The sequence below is a fragment of the Cyphomyrmex costatus genome, unplaced genomic scaffold (assembly GCF_001594065.2).
Source record: "Cyphomyrmex costatus isolate MS0001 unplaced genomic scaffold, Ccosl1.0 scaffold36, whole genome shotgun sequence".
NCBI classification, from domain to species: Eukaryota; Metazoa; Arthropoda; class Insecta; order Hymenoptera; family Formicidae; genus Cyphomyrmex; species Cyphomyrmex costatus.
The window spans coordinates 753199-774013 of record NW_017277774.1 but is presented as its reverse complement, the minus strand read 5'-3'; the positions used below and the strand labels follow the sequence as shown (position 1 = coordinate 774013).

Here is a 20815-nt window from a genome sequence, read left to right as displayed (position 1 = left end):
CACCGCTCATGTAAGTTTCGAAAACGATAACTGCAGGTGAAGGTAATACGTTTGCAACGCGTGTCAATATATCAGGTAATATATCAGAACTGTTGAAATTATTTATAACACTTGCATATTTTGCTGTTTTATTTTATATGAGTAATTCGTATTCCAAAATATATTGGAAGACAGAGGTCAATGTGAATGAATTCAATCCGCTTGATATCGAGTATTTTATACATATAGTCGATTAATGCATATTTATAATTTGTTAGCGAAAATAATTGGAAAAGATCATTAATTAAAATTTAATGAAAAATTACATTTCATGATTTCAAATATACATTTATATTTCCGACTTCTATTTTTGCTATTTTAACGAAAACTCGAAAATATGTATTACGAAAAATTGATACGCTTATTTATTCAATAATATTCATTCATCTTTTTATATACGTGAGAAAAGGTTAGTGGCATCTGCAGTAAAACAAAAACGCATACATGTTTTAAAGTAACGGAGAAAACCTGATTTCAGAACATAATTTGCACAACGGTACTTTACATTTTTTTTTTTGCACTCAATATGCTCTCAATATTTTCCGCACTCGGAATGTTCGAATATTGTATTTATTATTTTATTAATATTTTTTTTATTACAAGCTCACTCGAATTAAAAGAGATAGATCTAGCTAGAATGTTAAAGCATAAATATTAGATACTCTGATACGAAAAATTTTCATCTGTAGCTATTGATTTTTTATTTAGGTATAAATTTGATTTTTATAGCTTAATTGACTATCTTTTATTTCTTTTTTTTTATATTCTTTTTTTTAATGTTTATGTTTTAATTATTTAAAATAAGGAAAATACTATCACAACACTTATGAAAGAAATTTCACGACTGTACATTCACAGGCGTTACATACATATTATTAACATACGTACATATTAATAAATAAAAATTAATTTATACATACATCCATATATATATATATATATATATATATATATATTTTTTTTTAAAAAAATTTAATTAACTATATATATATATATATAGTTATAGATTAAATTTAAATAGTCACTTGTTCGTGAATCGCGCGTGCGGTAATATTAGTGAGCGCTAATAAGGACGTACTATATTAATACTCACAGATGATCATCTAAACGTAGTCTGTAATTATTTGCTATATTTAAATCTTTATATTTCAGAAAGTATTGTATAAAATAAAAATTTACAAATAACTTTTTTTACTTAATTTTTCGAAAATTTTTAGGTCATAGAATTTATAGACCACTATGTACGTTGTGGATGTTCCAGAAATAGATGGCCGAACTTTAGTATTATACAATATTTTACTGTCTCTCTAAGAATAAAAAGAGATCATATAGACATAGGAAATTCTTTTTGAGATATAAACATTTTTTGTTTGTGACAGAATATTTTAAAGCTTTGTAACTTAAAGAAAAAAAGAATTGCTGAACTTCCTTATTATGTTTCACGATACAGACGCTAAGCTTCTCCGCAGTTCCAATTAGCTTATCTATACAAGAAATGAATATCTGCTTTTTCGATATTGTAATAAATAATCTCGATAACACTATCTGAACCATACAACGTTTAGATAAAAACTAATTTACTATGCTTTCGATGTATCACTTGCTCTACTACAATATTTACTTCATGTGATATCTGTTCATGTAAACTTGTAAGATAAAAAGTGTTTATATCAAAAAGAAAGTTTCCGGACCTATGTTTATATGACCTTTTTTCACTCTTAGTGACCGTAGAGTACAATACTAAATAAAGTTTAGCCACAAATTTCTGGGACATCCAGTATTGTATGTATACATACTACATATGGATATATATATATATGTATATATATGTATATATATGTGTGTGTGTGTGTATATATATATTTATATCAAAATAAATATTGATTGTACAATCATATTTTTATTTTATGAAATATTATTAAATATCTAGAAAAATATAATTTTTATAATAATAGGCCAAAAAGTACTTTATATACACTCTCGGTTTTAATTCCTATTATTAAATTATATTTATAGCGACCTGGTTTTCGTTACTTTTATATACACGATATATTTATATTTTATATATTCATGTAAATCAAGATCTCCCACTTCAGAGATGAAATGTATTCAACGCCGTGAATGATCGAACAAAAAATGAAAAAAAACTTTCTCGAGAGTGCATAATGTCTGCTTTTTTTCCGCTTTTTGTGGGTCGTTCCGCGTACCTGTTTCGCGTACATGTAGGTTGTAGACATACGTACACGCCGGCATGCGGAACGGCCGGCACACACATGACGCCGGCGATCATCCGATATTACGTCACCGTCGCCCTCTCGCTCGGTAGCAGATAGCCGGCCCGTTCTATCGTCGTTCCGTCCATCGTGGCCGCTCATACATATCTGCGACACGATAAAGCGCGATAAAAGCAAACGCGACGTAGTGCACAAGTGAGTGTCAATAAATCATCCTCTTCAGGAGTCGCGCGTCTCCGATTTTTCCGATTATCAGATCGACGCGCGATCATCGGCGCGATAAGCCTGTGATCGCGCGAGATCGCGAAAATCCTCTCCCCTTCTCTTCTCCAGAAAAGAGAGAGAACTTGGTGCGGAATTTCCCCCCCCCCCCCCCCCCTCCATCGTTTGAACGACGTCGAGACGCCCGGCAAGTTTTGAAGACCGGAAGGCGTGGCTGTCACGCACACAACGGTAAGACGTCAAGCGGTGTCATTTTTATATAGGAGTGCATTTTCTTTTCCGTTTCACGCATGATGGAAATGATGTGTCATTTTATATTATTGTTGTTCATCGAATATTAAAAAAAAGGTATAAAAATGATATACATCATGCACGTCGTGCGTGAAATAGAATAATGTACCTTAGGACTGCGACGCAAACGAGCCGTGGAATTCTTTGCATTCCGTATGTCGTCGCTCCGGCGTGTGTCACGAGACACGAGTGTCGTGTTTCCGAGGATGGATGTCATTGATCGATGCAAGGCGACGAGGAAGCCAAGAGCGTTTTCTTGCGACTCTTAGAGCGTTATTGTCATGAGCTAACAACGACAGTTCTGTTCTCTATATAAACGCGCTGTTAACACTTTCCACATTAAAAATGAAAAATACAGCGAATTCGGTCACTTATTAACTACGTTAGATTTTAGTAAGAGCTAGTGTACGTGAAATTAGCAAAATTAAAGATATATAAATATTTTAGGCGATTAACTACTTATAATAATATATTAGGTGTAGTAAAAAGATATCCATTATTTTTCCAATAGATTTCATGTAAAAATAATGGATTTCTTTTTACTACACCAATAATATTATCACGTTATTTAACAGAATGATGTATATTATTTCATTGTAAAAGTTGATTATACATTTATCACTGCATTTAGATACAATTCGTAATAAGTATTATAACACTGCAGTCTCTCTCTCAAATAGAGTAACAGGAGTCATAATAAAATATAATATCATCATGGTCTTATTTATTACAAGTTCATTTTTAAGTAACAATTAATGACGTTCTGCGATATTGTTATGACTCAATTATGATAATTCTGTGTTCTATCTGAGATTAGACGTTATAGATTCGTTTTTATTCCTGCATTAGACTTTAATGAGCAAAATGTCTAAAAAAACCGATAATAAGATAACAACAATTTTAAGATATCTTTGAAGTCCAAGACACAATGCGAGGGAATATCGGGGATAATTATCGCTATCGCTATTCCCTCGCATTGTGTCTTGGGCTTAAAAGTTCTTTTTCTTAAAAAGAAAACTCAAGATAGTTATCTTATTGTGTGTCGATCTTATCATTCTGTTCATTAGAGCTCTCTTGCTTTTGTCAAATGTCATATATCTATATCTCACTTTTAAATTTCAAAAGTGCACATTATAAAAATAAAAATTCGGTTACAAAAAATATATACTTATTTAACGTTCTATCACGTGAACGACGGTGGGAACGTCGTTGTTCGAAATTGATTTTTATTGGGAGAGACGTCCGATATTAATTAGTGCACAGTTAATTCGATGCCGGCGTAACGGTATGCATCATAAATAAGAAACTATAGAGAGAGAAAGAGAGAGCGGAAAGAAAACCGCGTTGGCGACAACGCGGCATTTATGAAGCAATCATGCGCGTTGCATAATGCGCACAAAATCCCACAAAGAAACTTGCGTACGTGGCAAGGTTTTGAAAAAACAGCTTTATGTTTTGTTGCCGAGCGATCGAGAGCGCACCCAGACTATTCAGAGGTAGCAAGCTGACGTTAAAATAACGGCAGCTATAACGTCAATTTGCTGAATCCTATGATTTCTACACGAAAAAGATCGAGCTTGTGTGTTTTCTAGAAAAGGAATCTCTTTTTAAATCTCACACACATAGTCAAATCAATATTGATTCAGAACGTTCTTGAATATAAGAACAGACTATAAGTGCCGGCCTATAGAATTGGATTAAGTTAAATTAAATTTTAATTTAATTTAAATGTTACATTTTATTTTAAATCATAAATCTCAATTCATTTTAATATTGAAAGAATATTGAAAAATTTATTGCAACATGAATCCATTTTTATCATGCGAGCATTCCTGAAGTCTACATATCTTGAAGAGCTATCTAATAACATAACACACATACCTACGAAGTTATCATCAGACTAAACATTTACAATCACAATAGGAATAACAATTACGATTCTTGAATTGCATTAGATCTAACGTTAGTTTAATATATAAAAAATTTCATAGAAATTTGATACTAGTACTGGTCAATTAATTATTTATTTTGTGAATATTAAAAATATTATTAACAGTAACTTTTAATATTCAAAATGTGTGATTAATTAGGCAGTACTGGTTAAGAGGTCACATTTCTAGAAAGGTAGTGTTATATATATTTTTATAGTATAGAAGAGTGTTCTTCTGAATTGTGTGACAAACTTAATATATTAAAACAATAGTCGAATTAACTCATTTTTCTGTCAAATATGGGTTAGCCAACACTCATTCATAAATCGAAAGTATCACTAAAGTCGAGCGCAGCAACACGATATTCTTCATTTAATGCACGTGTTTTATACGTATCAAATTAGTACAGTTTAATTTTAATCTCAATTCACAAACTAACTCTTTTTCTACTCCTAAGAATTAGAAAAGAATGAAGAATAAGTTGGAACTAAGATCAAAGTTAATCTACGCGCATTGATATAGAAACGAACATTTATATATATATAGCTGCTCCAAATAGGCGTCAAGCGTGTCCTATCTGTAATGGACTTTCTACAGTAAGCTGTAGCCTTAAAAAAGTTGTAAAAATTGACCAATCATAGTCGTCATTCTTCTTATATTAAACTGTGATTGGCCAATTCCTTATTCTCGCAACCTCATTCACTACTGCAGTATTGCTATGTAGACCACCGACCACGTATAAAGCTGGCAACACAATGAAAAAGCACAGAGATTTCAACCTATCGGAAATCATGTAGAACGGACGTTTTCTGATGGGTATAAATCTCTTATATTACCTGTTCCTGCTGCCTGTGTTTTTTCATTGTGTTTCCAGCTTAACTGTCCGCAAGCCGGGCCTTGCACTCTTTGCCATTTCTTGTGTGAAACAAAGACAGATGTATGGTCGAACGACGGAATGAGAGTAGGAGGGAAGATGAGTAGGTGCGAGGGGCGCAGCTACCGAGAACAGACCTATCGCAACGAGCGTCTGCTGGGTCAGCTGTCGAGCACTGTCGGGCGTCGAGGCAACTTGCTGGCACACTGACACGTTGCAGTTCCTTCACTGTTCTTCACGGGGAGTGCGTCGCGGACCTCGTCGTGTTTCGTTTCGAACGTCAGTCGACATCTCGATCTCTCGTCGGGATTCAAGTTGACCGGAGCAGAAAGGGAGAAGAGCCCGAGGGGGTCGCAATTTTTCAACTTTTTCTTCCCAACTAATTTTCTCGAAACGGGATCGCATAACCAGACCAAATAGCCATGTGAGTGCCGAACGCGAGCGATACCACCCAACCTTCCCTTATCGACGATTGCGCGTCTTACGTCGCTCGGCTGTTCGCGCTAAACGCGGCAAAAGTTGTATACGCTGTGAATGACGTGAAATGTGGTGAAATGTGTGAATCTCCTTTCAACGAAACGACGCGGGCCGCGAAGCGTGCGTGACACGCGGCTTGCAGGCGCGGGCATGACCGCCGTGTGACGTGTCGTCGACGACTGGTAGATCGAACCGGTAGATCGCGGATCTACCCCGACCGCGCTCGTCCGTCGACGCGAGGATGCAGAAAACGCGGACTCCGACGCTCGCTATCTGTCCACGATAGTATAATTGCCGTTGCGGTTTGTTTCTATTTTAAACTGGAGTCAGTTTTATCTTACGTTTTTCCACGAGCTACGACGTTCCATTCACGTGGAACAGCCGCGATTATTCGATCGAAACGCTTAAATTTTCTTGCATAACGTATCGATGGCCACGTGTTCCGTTACGATAGATCCCACGTCGTAGGAATCTTGAACTGCAATTCCGACAGATGTCATTTGCTTGCAGTTAAATCAAGGCTGCATGGCAACGCCGTTGAAAACTTAAGAAAATGTCCAGGAAGCGTACCAGGGAGGAAACTATGCTGGCTACTGCGTCCCACCAGAATAGCGTTAATGGAGAAAGCGCGTCCTGCTCCAGGGAAAATTCTCCGGTTCACGCTGTAAGCATGATCGATGGTGGCATTGTCATTTGACCATGGAAACGTATCACATTACAAGCCACCTTAATAGGAGCCTTAAGTCCGCAAAACTTTCCCAGAGAAATCTATTTTTACTCCAAATTTTAACAAACAACTTTTTTCGTTGGATCACATATGTATTTAAATATGTATATTTGTGTATCATATCGGCTGTAGATTAACATATATGCATATATACATCTTAAATATTCAGTTTCGCCAGACTATATCTCATTAGAATGTATCAACATAGACGCATGTGTTTATTTGTAAACTCTGTGTACGTATAGTCTATTATTGTTATATACAATATTGGAGAAGTCAATCATTAATACGTTGTTTAGAGATAATGTGTAATATTGCTTTTAACTGATAATAGTCTGGCGTGATTCTAGATTGGCATATCTAACATGATAAAAGCTTGGGAATGTTTTATTGCTCCTACAGTCTGGCTCGGTCATTAAAAGTGAAGTCACATTAAATTTAAACTATACCATATATATATATATATATATATATTGAGAGCAATTCAACATTTATTTATAAAACTTGTACATATTTTTTACGGTTGTATACTATCTGAAAGTAGCTAAATGCAATCTTTTTACTTTTAAACATCAAGTGTTTTTAATATAAAATATTGATGACAACATTTGAGATAGTATAAAAATTTTGTTTCTATTATAAATAGAATTGTTTTAAACAAACAATGACTTGGGGATCTAAACAGAATTGTAATGGAGGTAGCAGTGCAAATTTTATGTTTCTAAAGGACTATAATCAAATTTCTGTTTGTCAGGAAAGATTACCAGTAAGTTTTATTTCTTGTTACATGAATCATATATTAAAAATATTATGTGATATAATTAATTGAATTAATAAACAATGAGGACAATGTAATCGTGGTAGTATAATAATTTAAATCTTGTCACATTCTTGAATTTTTGTATGCCTCAAACACGAATTAAGAAACGTGATACATTTTTTTTCTTTTGACATCCATATCATAATTTTACACAAAACGTCAATTGTGTTTCTTTTTTACTGAATAGATATTTATTACTTTGTTAATATATTATCTTGTCATTTATTTTAGTCAATTTGTAAAGAAGCACCTTTCAGTGACGATCCAGATGCTATCATAGAGAGGAATGCATGCGATTATAACACGCGAATTACCTTAAAACAAGCAAGAAGTGGCAAAGGTAGATTCTTATTAAAAATATTAAATATTATAGAAATTTTTTAGTTTTACACAGATCACTTAACTATTTTTTATAGTTCCTAGGAAAATTAGAGTTTATGCCGATGGTATTTATGATCTCTTTCACCAAGGACACGCACGGCAACTTCTACAAGCTAAGAATATTTTTCCAAATGTTTATCTTATTGTTGGAGGTAACTATGCAAAATTGTTTAGAAAAACTTTATTATGACATATTTATTATACTTTGTTTTTGTTTATTATTGAAATAAAATAAAAATATACTTATTGTACATCAATCAAATAATTTTCTTTGCAGTATGTAATGATGAATTAACGCATAGCAAAAAAGGAAGAACTGTAATGACAGATTTGGAAAGGTATGATGCTGTTAGGCATTGTAGATATGTAGATGAGGTTGTTCGAGATGCACCCTGGGAATTAGATGATGAATTTATAAAAAAGCACAAGGTACATTCATATTTATACATCTTTACATTTATATATCCAAATGCTGCACGTTTTATTTCATAGAAATGATATAAATTATGTTGTATTACAGATAGACTTTGTTGCTCATGACGATATACCATATGTAACAGATGATTCATCAGACGTTTATGCTAAATTAAAAGCAAAAGGTATGTTTGTAGCCACACAAAGAACAGAAGGGGTTTCCACATCCGATATAGTTGCGAGGATAGTCAAAGATTATGATATATACGTCAGGAGAAATCTCGCACGAGGTTACAGTGCAAAGGAACTTAATGTGTCTTTTCTCAATGTAAGTGATTATCTAATAATGTCACTTGCTATACTTACATTATTGAACTTAAATGTGTTATGGTCCGTATTTTCAGAACGCGCTTACAATGATGTTAGCGCTCTAACATGCTACAGTTTACGTTATGCATACTATAGAATTTCAGAGATAAAAGCGCACTCTTATCAATAAAAACGCGTTCTGAATATGGATCTATATATATGGTTATGTCGAAAGAAATATACAAAATATTGTAGTAATAAGTAAGAATTAGTTACAACGAATATGTATTATAAAAAATGAAATCTTACAGGAGAAAAAATTTCGCCTACAAAACAAGTTTGATGACCTAAAAGATAAGGGAAAACGAGTAATGGAAAATATTGGTGAGAAGCGAATGGATATGATAAGCAAATGGGAAGAGAAATCTCGGGATTTTATTGATGCCTTTCTTCTGCTCTTCGGAAGAGAAGGCAGATTGGTATGTATATGTGTGGGGATAATGCTTTTCAAATATCTTTTTTAAATTATGTATAAATTACATAAAAATATATTAGAATTTTTTATTTATGTTTGTAGTCAACAATTTGGCATGAAGGTAAAGGACGCTTAATGCAAGCGTTATCTCCACCAGCAAGTCCAAAAAGAGACGGTAGCCCAAGTAGTAGTAATAGTAGCCATGATGAAGATCAGACAAGGTTCGTTTTTTTTTTTTTTAATACACTTTATGAAACTCTACACATTTAGCTATATATAATCTTAATTTATATATTTTATCTACCTCTTACAGTCCACCACCAAAGAAAACAGGACGCTTTGAATTTTCACAAAGTAATCACTATTTAAGTGATGATTACAGTGATGATGAAGAAGAGAATCTACACTCCAAATGATAACTAATTACATTAAAAATACATATATTCTCTCTGACCAAAACGTGCAATTTTTATTTATTATCTTGAAAGTTTAGATGTATTTTCATACACGAACTGCTGATGATATGCTTAATGGATTTTGTATGATATTAACTAGCACTATATATTAAACAAAATTGCCTGTTGTGATGTGAGAGTTTAGTGTGTTTTGCAGATTTATCAATTAGATTATAAAAATTATAATAAACGATACGTGTAGATTATCTGAGCCATGTATTACTCAATATTTTTTTAGTGTTATTGCTTTTGAGATGTTGCTACACCGCTTGGTTCCTATGTTACTTAATGCAAATGAATGCAATCATTTATCTTTAATTTGGTACTGTCTCATAATGGAAAATTATGATTATTACATATTCATATTTTTAAAGCATGAAATGTTGATTAAAGTTATATCTAACATAAGATACATTAATGTACTATTATTTTATGATCAATTTTGTACAGATTTTTATAAAATAATAGTTAATTGCATAAATAATTTATTTTTTATTTTTGGACATACAAAATTAATTATATGATTTAATTTAAATCAATAAAATTCATGTCATGATAATTAAGTTTTATATCAATTATGGTGATATATGTTATATATGAATAATAAGTCATACAAAACGGATACTTTTAGGCTCACAGATTGCAAATTTTTATTGTATTTTGTATGCAAGTGTAAGAAATAAATGGATGTTTAGGAAATATGGTATGTAGAAAATTTTAATACATCACTTTATCGATCATATTTAATCCTTCGTGATCATATCTCTTAAAAATCTGTAATATTAGGGTCCAATCTTTTTCATGGTCGATAATAATTGCCAAAATATGTTGATCGATAATAATTGCGATAAAAGTTGATTTGTAAAATTTTAAAGTCGACGTACGTTTCTGAGTTCATAATAAGCGTTCAGAGATGCTGAACTGCTCTGTCAGAATTTTTGCGCGTTCCGAAAACCATCGAATGAAAAAGTGTTGCAACTGCTTTTAGGCCTTTTAGTAACCGACTGTACACGAGCTCGTGCTTGTGCGCGTGCTACCGATTGCGCCAGGCCGCCGACCGATGGCGCTACCATCGAGGGGGCTGCAAGCGGGTTGGAAATCGCATCACTGCCTTGCGGCTGTCGCCTGCGCGATAGCATTTTAAATGATCGGCGACGGGACGGACGAGTGTCGTTGCACGTCGAAGACGGGAGCTCGGCAAGATTTGCGCGTACAAAGGGGAGAGAAGAGAGGGCCGATGTTGTAACGTAAGGGGCCAAGATGGAAGAGCGTAGCGTCCACGGCAGTATCGGCGATATAAATAGTGCGGAGACGACCAAAAGTAAGCGCGAATCTGTCAACGTTAAATCATCCACGGCGCCGTCAAACGGACGGGAGAGGACGGTGACGTCGTTGCGCGGTCGATTCACCACCTCCGTCGAAAATCCTTAATCCCTGTGTGATTTTGAATTTTTCGCGTTCGGGGCTTTCCGAATCTCGCGAATCCGCGTCAACAATGATCTCGCATTTTTCACGGGTAACGTCCCCGACCGTGTGAACGCGAAAACGGAAGCCCACGAAGACCATGTATACATACAGTTTTAACGAACCGATTCGTCATCTGCACGTTCAAACTTTGTGAAATTTACGACTCGGCATGGTCAATCAATGTCACGGTATCGTACCTTTCGGATCTTTCTAGATGAGCGCTTTTGAATTGTCGCTCTTAAAGAGAAAAAAATATAGAAGAGAAAATGAGAGAAAGTCTTTTTGTAGCTCACGTCCGTTAGTCTCACAAGCTCGGCCTTGAATTGTCCAAAATTATATTAGAGAGACAAATGTGGTGTCTCTCTTTCGGTGACGAATGTCCTTTACGAAACTCCTTGAAAATTACAATGCTGTTTCTCGCAGTAATTCGTGATTCGCTCGTTTCTGTCTCTGCGTCTCCCTCTTATTTGTCTCCCTCTCTCGTTCTGTTGTTCTCTCTTTCTCGCTCCCTCTATCTACTTTCTTTCTCGCTCTCTCTCTCTCCCTCTCTATCTATCCATCCTTCGTGCTTTTCGCGAGTTAATTATCTTACGCCGAGCACGTGAATGGTGCGTACAGATGTATACATGTATACGCGACTTCCCGTTGCCTATGATACGAGATTAGAGCTTGTGTACTTTGTATAACAATGTTTGAACTTTACAGGCACGCTGACACAACTAAAAATAGTGTTTTCTAACAAATCTTCCTAGCTTGTCGAAGTCTAAGTGATTTATCGGTGAACGAAAATTTCGTATTTATTCATGTGCACATATGTAATGTGAATGCACACATCTATAAATTCATAATCACTGAGACACAACTAATTATCATCCTTAATTATGTCCTTCATCTAATAATATTTTTTTTACAATTATATTATATTATAACATAATATATAATATATAATATAGTGTTTAAAAAATATTTTTTATTAAAAATATTTTTTATTAAAAAAAATTGTTAATAGTAAAAATATTTTTTTTACAATTTTTATTTTCTTATATTATATAATTAAGTTATAAAATGAAATATTTAAAGAATATCTCCTGCTCTATTAAAAATTTTCATTTAATAAAATTAATGCTGCTATAATAATTTAAATAATCAGATGTAAATATAAATCATTAGTAGTGCCAATGATAAAAGTTTAATGACAATTATTTGTTATCAGCCTTAATAATACCACGCAAGAAGAGGATATGCTTAGTTGGTGCAACCTGTAATGATCCTGCGCTTAATGTTGCTGCTCAGCAATTCAAAGTGCCAATATTTAAATCTGAAACTGGCACAGAATATATTGAAGACACTACCTACAATACCTATTTTATACTCAAACAATTTGAAGGATCCGAATATGATGCTTTATGCAAGAGTGCTCATAGGTTTGTACATATATATTGTAGTTAATATATTATAGTTTGTAATGTTTAAAATGGTTGAATGTATCTCATTTATAATTCTAATATTAAACAAAAAATTCTAATGGTTATTCGTTTGCCTTACATTTTTTTAGAGTACTGGGACCTACGGCTTTGCTACAATTGGCAGAGAAAAAAGAACCATTACCCAGTATTAAAAGACCAATGTACACACAAGCTATGGTAGGCACAATAGTGGTATTTAGCGGATTTCGGGCTAGAGAGGATGAACTGGTCAGTCCATTATTTACAATTTTTATAATGTTATTAATTTATGTGTATTTCATATTTTTATAAGATATTGTATTTCTTAACAGCGCAAGTTAGCTAATATGATTCTTAATATGGGAGGCAGCATCCGAAAAGAGATGGGTATTAAAGTGACGCATCTTATTGCAAATCATTGCAGTGGAGAAAAGTACAGATACGCTGACACATTTGGATTGCCTATCATGTCGATAGAATGGGTGATAGCATTGTGGACTGCCAAAGACGATATCTCCACGTATGCGAACAATGAGGAATTGGTAAGTGTTAGTAGAGATAATAATTCCAAGATAAATTTTAATAATTTATGAAAATGTTTGATTAAATAAAATAATTAAAACATTAATTTATAATAATTATAATTATTTTATTATGTATAACATTCAAATAAATTCTAATTTTTAATTTTAATATATAATTCTAGCGCCTTTAAGGCACTAACACAACGCGCAATTTGCTGAGTGCCACTGAAGGTAGCAATAAAAAGATAAAGAAAATACGCATGTGTATATGTACGTGAACAAACAATCGTAGTGCAGAATCTGCATTGTATATATATATATATATCTCTCTATTGCTATCTCTGAGCGCTTAGTATGATAACAAAGCGATGTAGTGTTCTCATTCGAGTTTTAATGGTGACATTATGATAAGAATTTCCTTAGTCTTAAAAACACACTTAATTCTAATTACAGATAGCAACTTACAAGCTAAAGCCATTTTATGGGGCAAAAGTATGTTTTTCTGGTTTTCCTGAAGAAGAGAAGAAACATATGTGTGAGGTTCTGGAACAACAGGGCGGCGAACCCACTGAGATCGATGATCCGAGTTGCACTCATGTCGTAAGTTAATTCGTATAATTTTTACATTATTTATAAATAATTTTCTGTATATAAATTTATTTATATGACACTATATCACATATACAAACATTTATGTATTACATAAATGTACACATGCTTTAGGTGGTAGATATATCCGGCCTTTTCTACAAGAGAGCAAATGTGGACTTATATCTTAAAAATACATCCAATAATCTACCTTCCTTAACGTATATTAAACCAACTCCTTCTTCTCTTTATCCTTATTCAAACGCAATTTTTAATACAACAAAAACTGATTATAGTAATATATCGAGTTATCCTTCATCGAAAAACAATTCATTGCTTTCGTATACACATGATGTAGAATATAATAATCAATGGAACGACCTCGTTTCCATATATGATATCAGTCAAGATTCTGCTATTAGTATGAACGATAATTGTCATGATTTGCAAAATTCAATTATTAAATCTGGAAACTTGTACCATTCTTTCACAGAGCAAAGTGATTCTGGTGTAGACATAACCAGATCATCTAATTCATCTTCAACGATTTTTATGTCTAATAAATATTCAGTTCCAATACCATCGACAATTAGAAACAATAAAAATGTTAAATTCTATATTTCTGAAAGTTCTTTGTTTGATAACGGAGTATCTCTTTGTGAAAATTTGTCAAACTTTCCAGATAAACTAGATGATTTAAAATCGTTACCATCTTACGAAAAAAATAACGAATATAATCCTTGTGTGTCACCAGTAAGCAATAATACATTATCTTTAAAATATCGTAAAAATATTCATTACGTACAGAATAATACATCAAAAAGTAAAATAATTCCCAAACGATATATAAAATGGAGAAAAACTAATTCTTGTACATTTGTTCATAAAATGGCGACGCTTGAAAAGTATAAATTTATGAAAACGCTCTCGTATCCGAATATATTGAAACATAACGAGGAACAATATAGTGATACTTTTTTGCACAATTCATTAGGTGAAAGAAATAGGCATTTATCTAAATCACACACATCTTTTTTCTCAAAAATTAGTCATTTCTCTTTCTGTCCAATACTGTCTGACAGTAGAGAAAATATTTCCATCAGTTCGTGCTATCGTCCTCCCGAGAAAACTCTTTTCAAAAATAAATATACATCATTATCCAAGTCTTTCCCAATGCCTACAAAAATTTCAAATACTAAACACAACTTACAAAATACTTCTATATTTGATGGAAAAAATAACAATGTATCATCTGCACCACATGATTTGAAAACCGAGTGCTCAGATTTGAAGATACAGGATAAATTACTCGTGGTATTTATTTATTTATTTTTTTGTTTGTTTGTTTGAAAGATATTACAAAGGTTTAGCAATTTTATCTGTGAAGGAAAATAATTTTACTTTTAATTATATGTGATGTAAAAAGAAGCGACTTACAAAGTATATACAGTATTTACTAATTTAAATAAAAAATATTTGATGGACACGGAAACACACACACACACACACACACACACAATACATAAGTTAAATTAAAAATTAATTTTTGTGATATAGATAATTTATTCATACATTTCTGTTGTCTCATGTGAACGTCCTGTTTACCTAGAATTCATATTTATATACAAAATGTTCGATGTGTACATTGTATATGTGTATCAATGTATGGTATATACAGTACATGATATTGTCTTTTGAAAATTTGGTGTATGAAAATTGTGATGTACACGTGTTGTACAAAATTTTGTCAAATTGTATAATTGTCTAGTGACTATACATCCGACTGTAAATGGTCCACCGTAATAAAGTATAATAATGACAATGTTTTTACAGGTCGTTGATGAGTCCAATGTAAATGTACTACCAAATTTAGTGTCAGTATCTGCATTTATAGTCAAAACCGGATGGTTTTGGACATCTGTACAGAATGAGGCAGCCGCTGATGAGAAAGAATATCTATTTGAACATGTAAGTTAATAACAATAAATTTCTTAAATATTCTTATTATTGTTTGATAAACAGAATTGTGTGTTGTTTAGTATCTAGAAAAAGTTCTGTCTCCTACTGTGACGGGTAGACGAGACAGTCAACAGATTGTATCACAGAATGTAACATTGTCAAAGCACCCCTGTTGGTTAGGTGGTCCATTATCTAATTTGTTACAAAATGGAGCAGATTCACCAGCCAGTGTCAGTGGAAGCTTTTTGGATTGTACAGCGAGTCCAGATAAACAATTGTTAGACGGTATGCATTCAACATTATTTTTTTCAGTTTTACACGCGTATTTAAATCTGTGTATAAGATATAATATATCAAAATAAAAAAAAAAATTTAAATATATGTTGATTAACACTTACAATAAAGTTACCAAAATGATACATTATTATTTTGATATATCAATAAATAATAGTTTGGTGTCTCTTTTGAACTGTTCATTAAACATAATTAAGTATTAATATTTTTTGTGTTATAATAAATTAATTTTTTATCAATGAAATAAAAGTGCTCTTTTAATATGATACATAAAAAGTTTAATTCGAACAAAATTAGAATATCAAGGCTAAGAAGCTGTAAAAAGTTTAATGTCAGATTGTATTGCAAAAATTAATATTTAAAAATGCAATATATACTTTTACTTGTAAAATGAACCAAATGAAAAGGAAGATTGTATTAAAATTATTTATTGCTAATTCAACTATTTCAGAGGTAGAATCTGTTGCTACAGAACATTTACCGATAGTTAAAGAAAATTTGTCGCAACGTCATAAAGTCTTTCTTGAATTAGTAGAGACTGAGGCCAATTATGTAGGTATCCTTAATACAATTATGACGGTAAGTATTTGTATATTAAATCATTATATATTTCTATTAAAATTTTTAATATAATCTACATTTATATAATATTTTACAGCTATTCAAATTGCCATTGGAAAATCTCATAGGTAAAAGTGGGAAAGAGTTGCTAAACAGCACAGAAGTAAAAATTATATTTGGTAATTTTCCACCTATTTATGACGTTCATAAACAGTTGTTGGAGGCATTGCATTGTAGTGCCGCTCATTGGACAGAGGACATCAGTATTGGCGAAATATTTCTAAAGTTTGAACCAGATTTGGTTAAAGCGTATCCTCCATATGTAAATTTCTTTGAAAATACAAAACAGATGTTGGAAGAGTGCGATCAAAACAAACCACGATTTCATGCCTTTTTAAAAAATTGCCAGACAATACCGGAATGCGGTAGACAAAGCTTAAAGGAGCTGTTAATTAAACCAATACAAAGGTTACCCAGTATTAGTTTATTATTAAGCGGTAAGATTAATTACTTTCAAATAATATTATGTATTATAAATTTTTGCGAACACCAACGAAATGCTTTTATTTTTTATAGATATTCTTAAGCATACGGACAAAAGTAATCCAGACTATAGCGCATTAGAAGCTTCTATTAGCTGTATTAAAAAAGTGATGACGTATATAAATGAGGACAAAAGGAAAACGGAGCGCCAGTTAGCAATGTTCGATATCTTTAATGAGATTGATAATTGTCCACCGCATTTAGTTTCCTCGCATAGGTCATTTATCAGTAAATGTGATGTAATGGAAGTTACGGAAGGTCTTAGCGGACGAGGTGATCATTTAGTGTTATTCCTGTTTACCGATACTCTCGAAATATGCAAGAAAAGATCAAAAGCTTTCAACTCGTTAAAGAGTCCTAATACTATAAATGGCTTACAATCAATTAAACTAAGCCAAGGAAAACCGTATAAGCATATCAAAATGTTGTCGCTAAGTACTATAAGAAAAGTCGTGGATATACGAGAAACTGACGGTACGTAAATATTGATATGTATATAAAATATGCACATTATGAAATAAAAATTATAACTAGTTATACAATTCTTTCAGAATGTCACAAAGTGTTCGCACTCGTGGTACGAGGGACTCAAGAACTGAAGGAAAAATTCTTTTCGTTTATAATTACTGATGAAGAAGTAAACAAAACGAATTACCTACAGACTTTGTGCAGACAGATGGCTCTTGCTGTGCGTGTAGCTGATGCTGTAAGTTATATATTATTTACTTATATAAAAATTTTATAAAGTTTATCGCAAATTTTATTGGCAAAAAAAGTATAAATTGATGCAAGGTTTATTACATATAAATAGTCTTGATAAAGTGTTAGTAAAAATTTAGCAAACTAAGATGGCATTAATGCAATTGCCTGATAGAAGGATTTATCATTTGATAAATTCTGTCATCAATATGCCATTGCATCTTAATTCTGTCAGCAGTTTATGTTAGGCGAACTTAAAGGGTGCGATCCACCTAACGTTGCAAATGCTTTGAAGCATTCTTTAATTGATCAATTCGTAAAAGTCTTTTCCTTTGATTGATCAACGAAACATTTATAGTTTTAAATGGATTGCACTAAAAAAAAAAAAAATGCAAAGATAGTTGATTTTATCTCCTGTAATTTCTGTTTTTGTCCACTGGCAAGCTATAAATTTAGTTTAAATGTCATACTATTTATTCTTTGTTCATCAGGATACGTTACTCATTAGATACGATTCGCATCAGCTTGAAGTTGGTACTAGCGATGTGGCATCAGGAACATTAAAGAAAACAATTAAGTAAGTATATTTGTGTTTTGAAACGATAATTATGCATTCTCTTTGCCAGTTTATATATATCAGTATTTTAACATTATACTATAGTAACTAAAAAGTAATAGTAGTCTGTCTACATATTAGGATAAATAGTAAATTGTCTTTTATGGGATATTTATCAAATGTTATAAAAGGTGTGAGGACTGACTTCTTTCTTCTCTTCTACTGTTGTAGTTAGATGATTCTATTATTTGATCACATTGAAATATAAAAGAGTTAAATTATTTATAGACATACTATATTGTTCAAATATTAATAGAAATCTTAAATTTTTTGCTCAACAAATATTTTGATTGAAAAGATAATGTGAGTTGATAGTTGATACTAGCAAACTTAATTATTAATAACTAAAGTCGCTTCATATTTGATTTTTATATTCAAGATTGTTTAAGTACAGTCTTAATATGTCACAAACCAATTAGAAGGCCGTAGTATCTTAAAACATTATTTGAGATAGTCTTGAAATAAAAACGGACTATAAATATTGGCCGAAGAATGTTATTAGTTTATAACTAGCTAGATGAGTGAATAAATTATTTGTTGGGCAGCAAATTTATGAATTTATTGTTTATATTCAAACGATCTATATAAATGGCACCGACATAATTTTATAAGGCACAATTAAAAGATTTATATATTAGTGTACATATTCTACTGCATTGCATGATGTAAAGAAATAATGGGGCAAACCGTTTGGTTACAGGAGCCTATTTCATAATTTTTACCTGGAGTATATGGACCCGTATGTCTTCCTACTCAATAGCATGTGTGAAACCACGTTACATGTCCCACTACCGTCAGTTTTCGCACCAAGGCTGATTATATTTTTTTACTTGCTTTTTATTCTCAGTCCCTTACTCAGTAGCATAATTATTATTAATAAACGCGCGCGCGCTGGTATTTAGAGTACTTAATAATACAGTTCGTTATATTAATGGATTTAAAAATATTACAAAACTTAAAGTAAAACATGAAAGTATTTTTAATAGGCTTACATAAAACATTAATGATTTTTAACATGTTTAATCTTACAACTGAAATAGAAAAATACAATCTTTTTAATTTGTGTTTCTAAAGACTAAAAATTTATAATTATGCTACTGAAAATTTTTATTTTTAAAATTTTGTTTTATGGTGTGATGAATATAGATATAATTTTATTTAAAAATAATTTTTTGGCCCATTCAATTAATTCAAGTATAATGTAACATAATTAAGCTTTACTTATTAAAAGCTTTATTACATTTTTTTAAACGAAGACTAAATGTTATATATTTCTATTTTTTGAATATATATTAGCATTTTTTAGACTTATTGTGATTTTAATTTATTATAACTGACATGGATAAACATTCTGCATTATATTTTAATTTGCAATTTGATTGCTTAGTTTGTTAAAAAAATATTAGTGTTGCTTGATTAATTTTTTTCAATAGTTTATGTATATATATATATATACACACACATACATATAAGAAAATCAAAAATATACATTCACGTACATTTTTCTTTTTTTTTTTAGTAGCTATCATTTCTCTTATTGTGCAGCCACGGTGCAATTTTCACTATCTTTAATTACCGCATATATGATTGAATGTATTTTATTATGTTTTTAAAAAATCTGCATGTATATCTTATATTTTTTTTGTATTATAGTAGGTGAAATTCTGTCTGCTTGAGCTAGTTTTCTTGATCCGATAAAAAAATGTTTGTGGATTTATAACGCAAGATTTTCTGTTCGCAAACTTTTTTTCCTCCAACCGAAATAGACTATATTACTATATAAAAAAATGTTATGTTAAATTACATGAAAAAGATATTATAATTACTAACTTGGAAGGAGGAAAGAAAGTTTTAATGTTGTTTAAACGATTTCATAAGTATATGAGAAAGAACATTAAAAAATATTCAAATTGTATTTTTCTCCAGGTTTGCATCTCGTACAAGAGCCAGAGTCGGTCGAGCGTTTAGTTTCAATAAAACGCCAAGCAAACTAAATAGAGCTATGTCTACAATTATGTCTCCGTTTGGAGTAACTCAAAATCTTCCTCCATCAAATCAACAAATAGCTCAGATGCGGCTAGGTAGTTGCAACAATATCAGCGTTAGTTGACAATCTTTTATATACATTTTTTTCTGTTAATGCTTTCTTTTTCTTCTTTTGCTTTTCATTTTCTTTTTGCTTTTCTTTTGCTTTATATTCATTATAAGCTATTATTTCTTCCACTAATCTTACTTTAATAATCTTACGTATGGGATGATAACGATAATTATGCATTCTCTTTGCCAGTTTATATATATCAGTATTTTAACATTATACTATAGTAACTAAAAAGTAATAGTAGTCTGTCTACATATTAGGATAAATAGTAAATTGTCTTTTATGGGATATTTATCAAATGTTATAAAAGGTGTGAGGACTGACTTCTTTCTTCTCTTCTACTGTTGTAGTTAGATGATTCTATTATTTGAT

The 20815-nt window shown here is 31.8% G+C and overlaps 2 protein-coding genes across 5 annotated transcripts; both read left to right on the top strand.

Annotated features, from left to right (window-relative positions):
- The first annotated feature begins 2689 nt into the window (after nucleotides 1–2689).
- LOC108776434 (choline-phosphate cytidylyltransferase A) lies at nucleotides 2690–9652 on the top strand. 4 transcript variants are annotated; one of them, XM_018543046.1, is made up of 10 exons: nucleotides 2690–2726; nucleotides 6579–6732; nucleotides 7442–7561; nucleotides 7847–7955; nucleotides 8032–8148; nucleotides 8274–8425; nucleotides 8517–8738; nucleotides 9031–9198; nucleotides 9297–9415; nucleotides 9508–9652. In XM_018543046.1, exons 2-10 carry the CDS (start codon nucleotides 6622–6624, stop codon nucleotides 9608–9610), a joined length of 1221 nt encoding a protein of 406 aa, XP_018398548.1. In that variant the 5' UTR covers nucleotides 2690–2726; nucleotides 6579–6621; the 3' UTR covers nucleotides 9611–9652. The 4 variants fall into 4 exon arrangements, with proteins under 4 accessions (XP_018398548.1, XP_018398547.1, XP_018398550.1 ...); XM_018543045.1 differs by lacking the exon at nucleotides 2690–2726 and adding an exon at nucleotides 5741–6015; XM_018543047.1 differs by lacking the exon at nucleotides 2690–2726 and adding an exon at nucleotides 6296–6370.
- A 1126-nt stretch (nucleotides 9653–10778) lies between these two features.
- On the top strand, nucleotides 10779–20455 carry pbl (epithelial cell transforming 2 pebble). Its single transcript, XM_018543037.1, has 13 exons — nucleotides 10779–10970; nucleotides 12330–12540; nucleotides 12672–12810; nucleotides 12894–13103; nucleotides 13539–13685; nucleotides 15507–15641; nucleotides 15713–15917; nucleotides 16378–16505; nucleotides 16585–16984; nucleotides 17064–17504; nucleotides 17582–17736; nucleotides 18221–18306; nucleotides 20272–20455. The coding sequence occupies exons 1-13, from the start codon at nucleotides 10910–10912 to the stop codon at nucleotides 20453–20455; spliced, it is 2502 nt and encodes an 833-aa protein (XP_018398539.1). The 5' UTR covers nucleotides 10779–10909.
- Nucleotides 20456–20815: the final 360 nt, after the last annotated feature.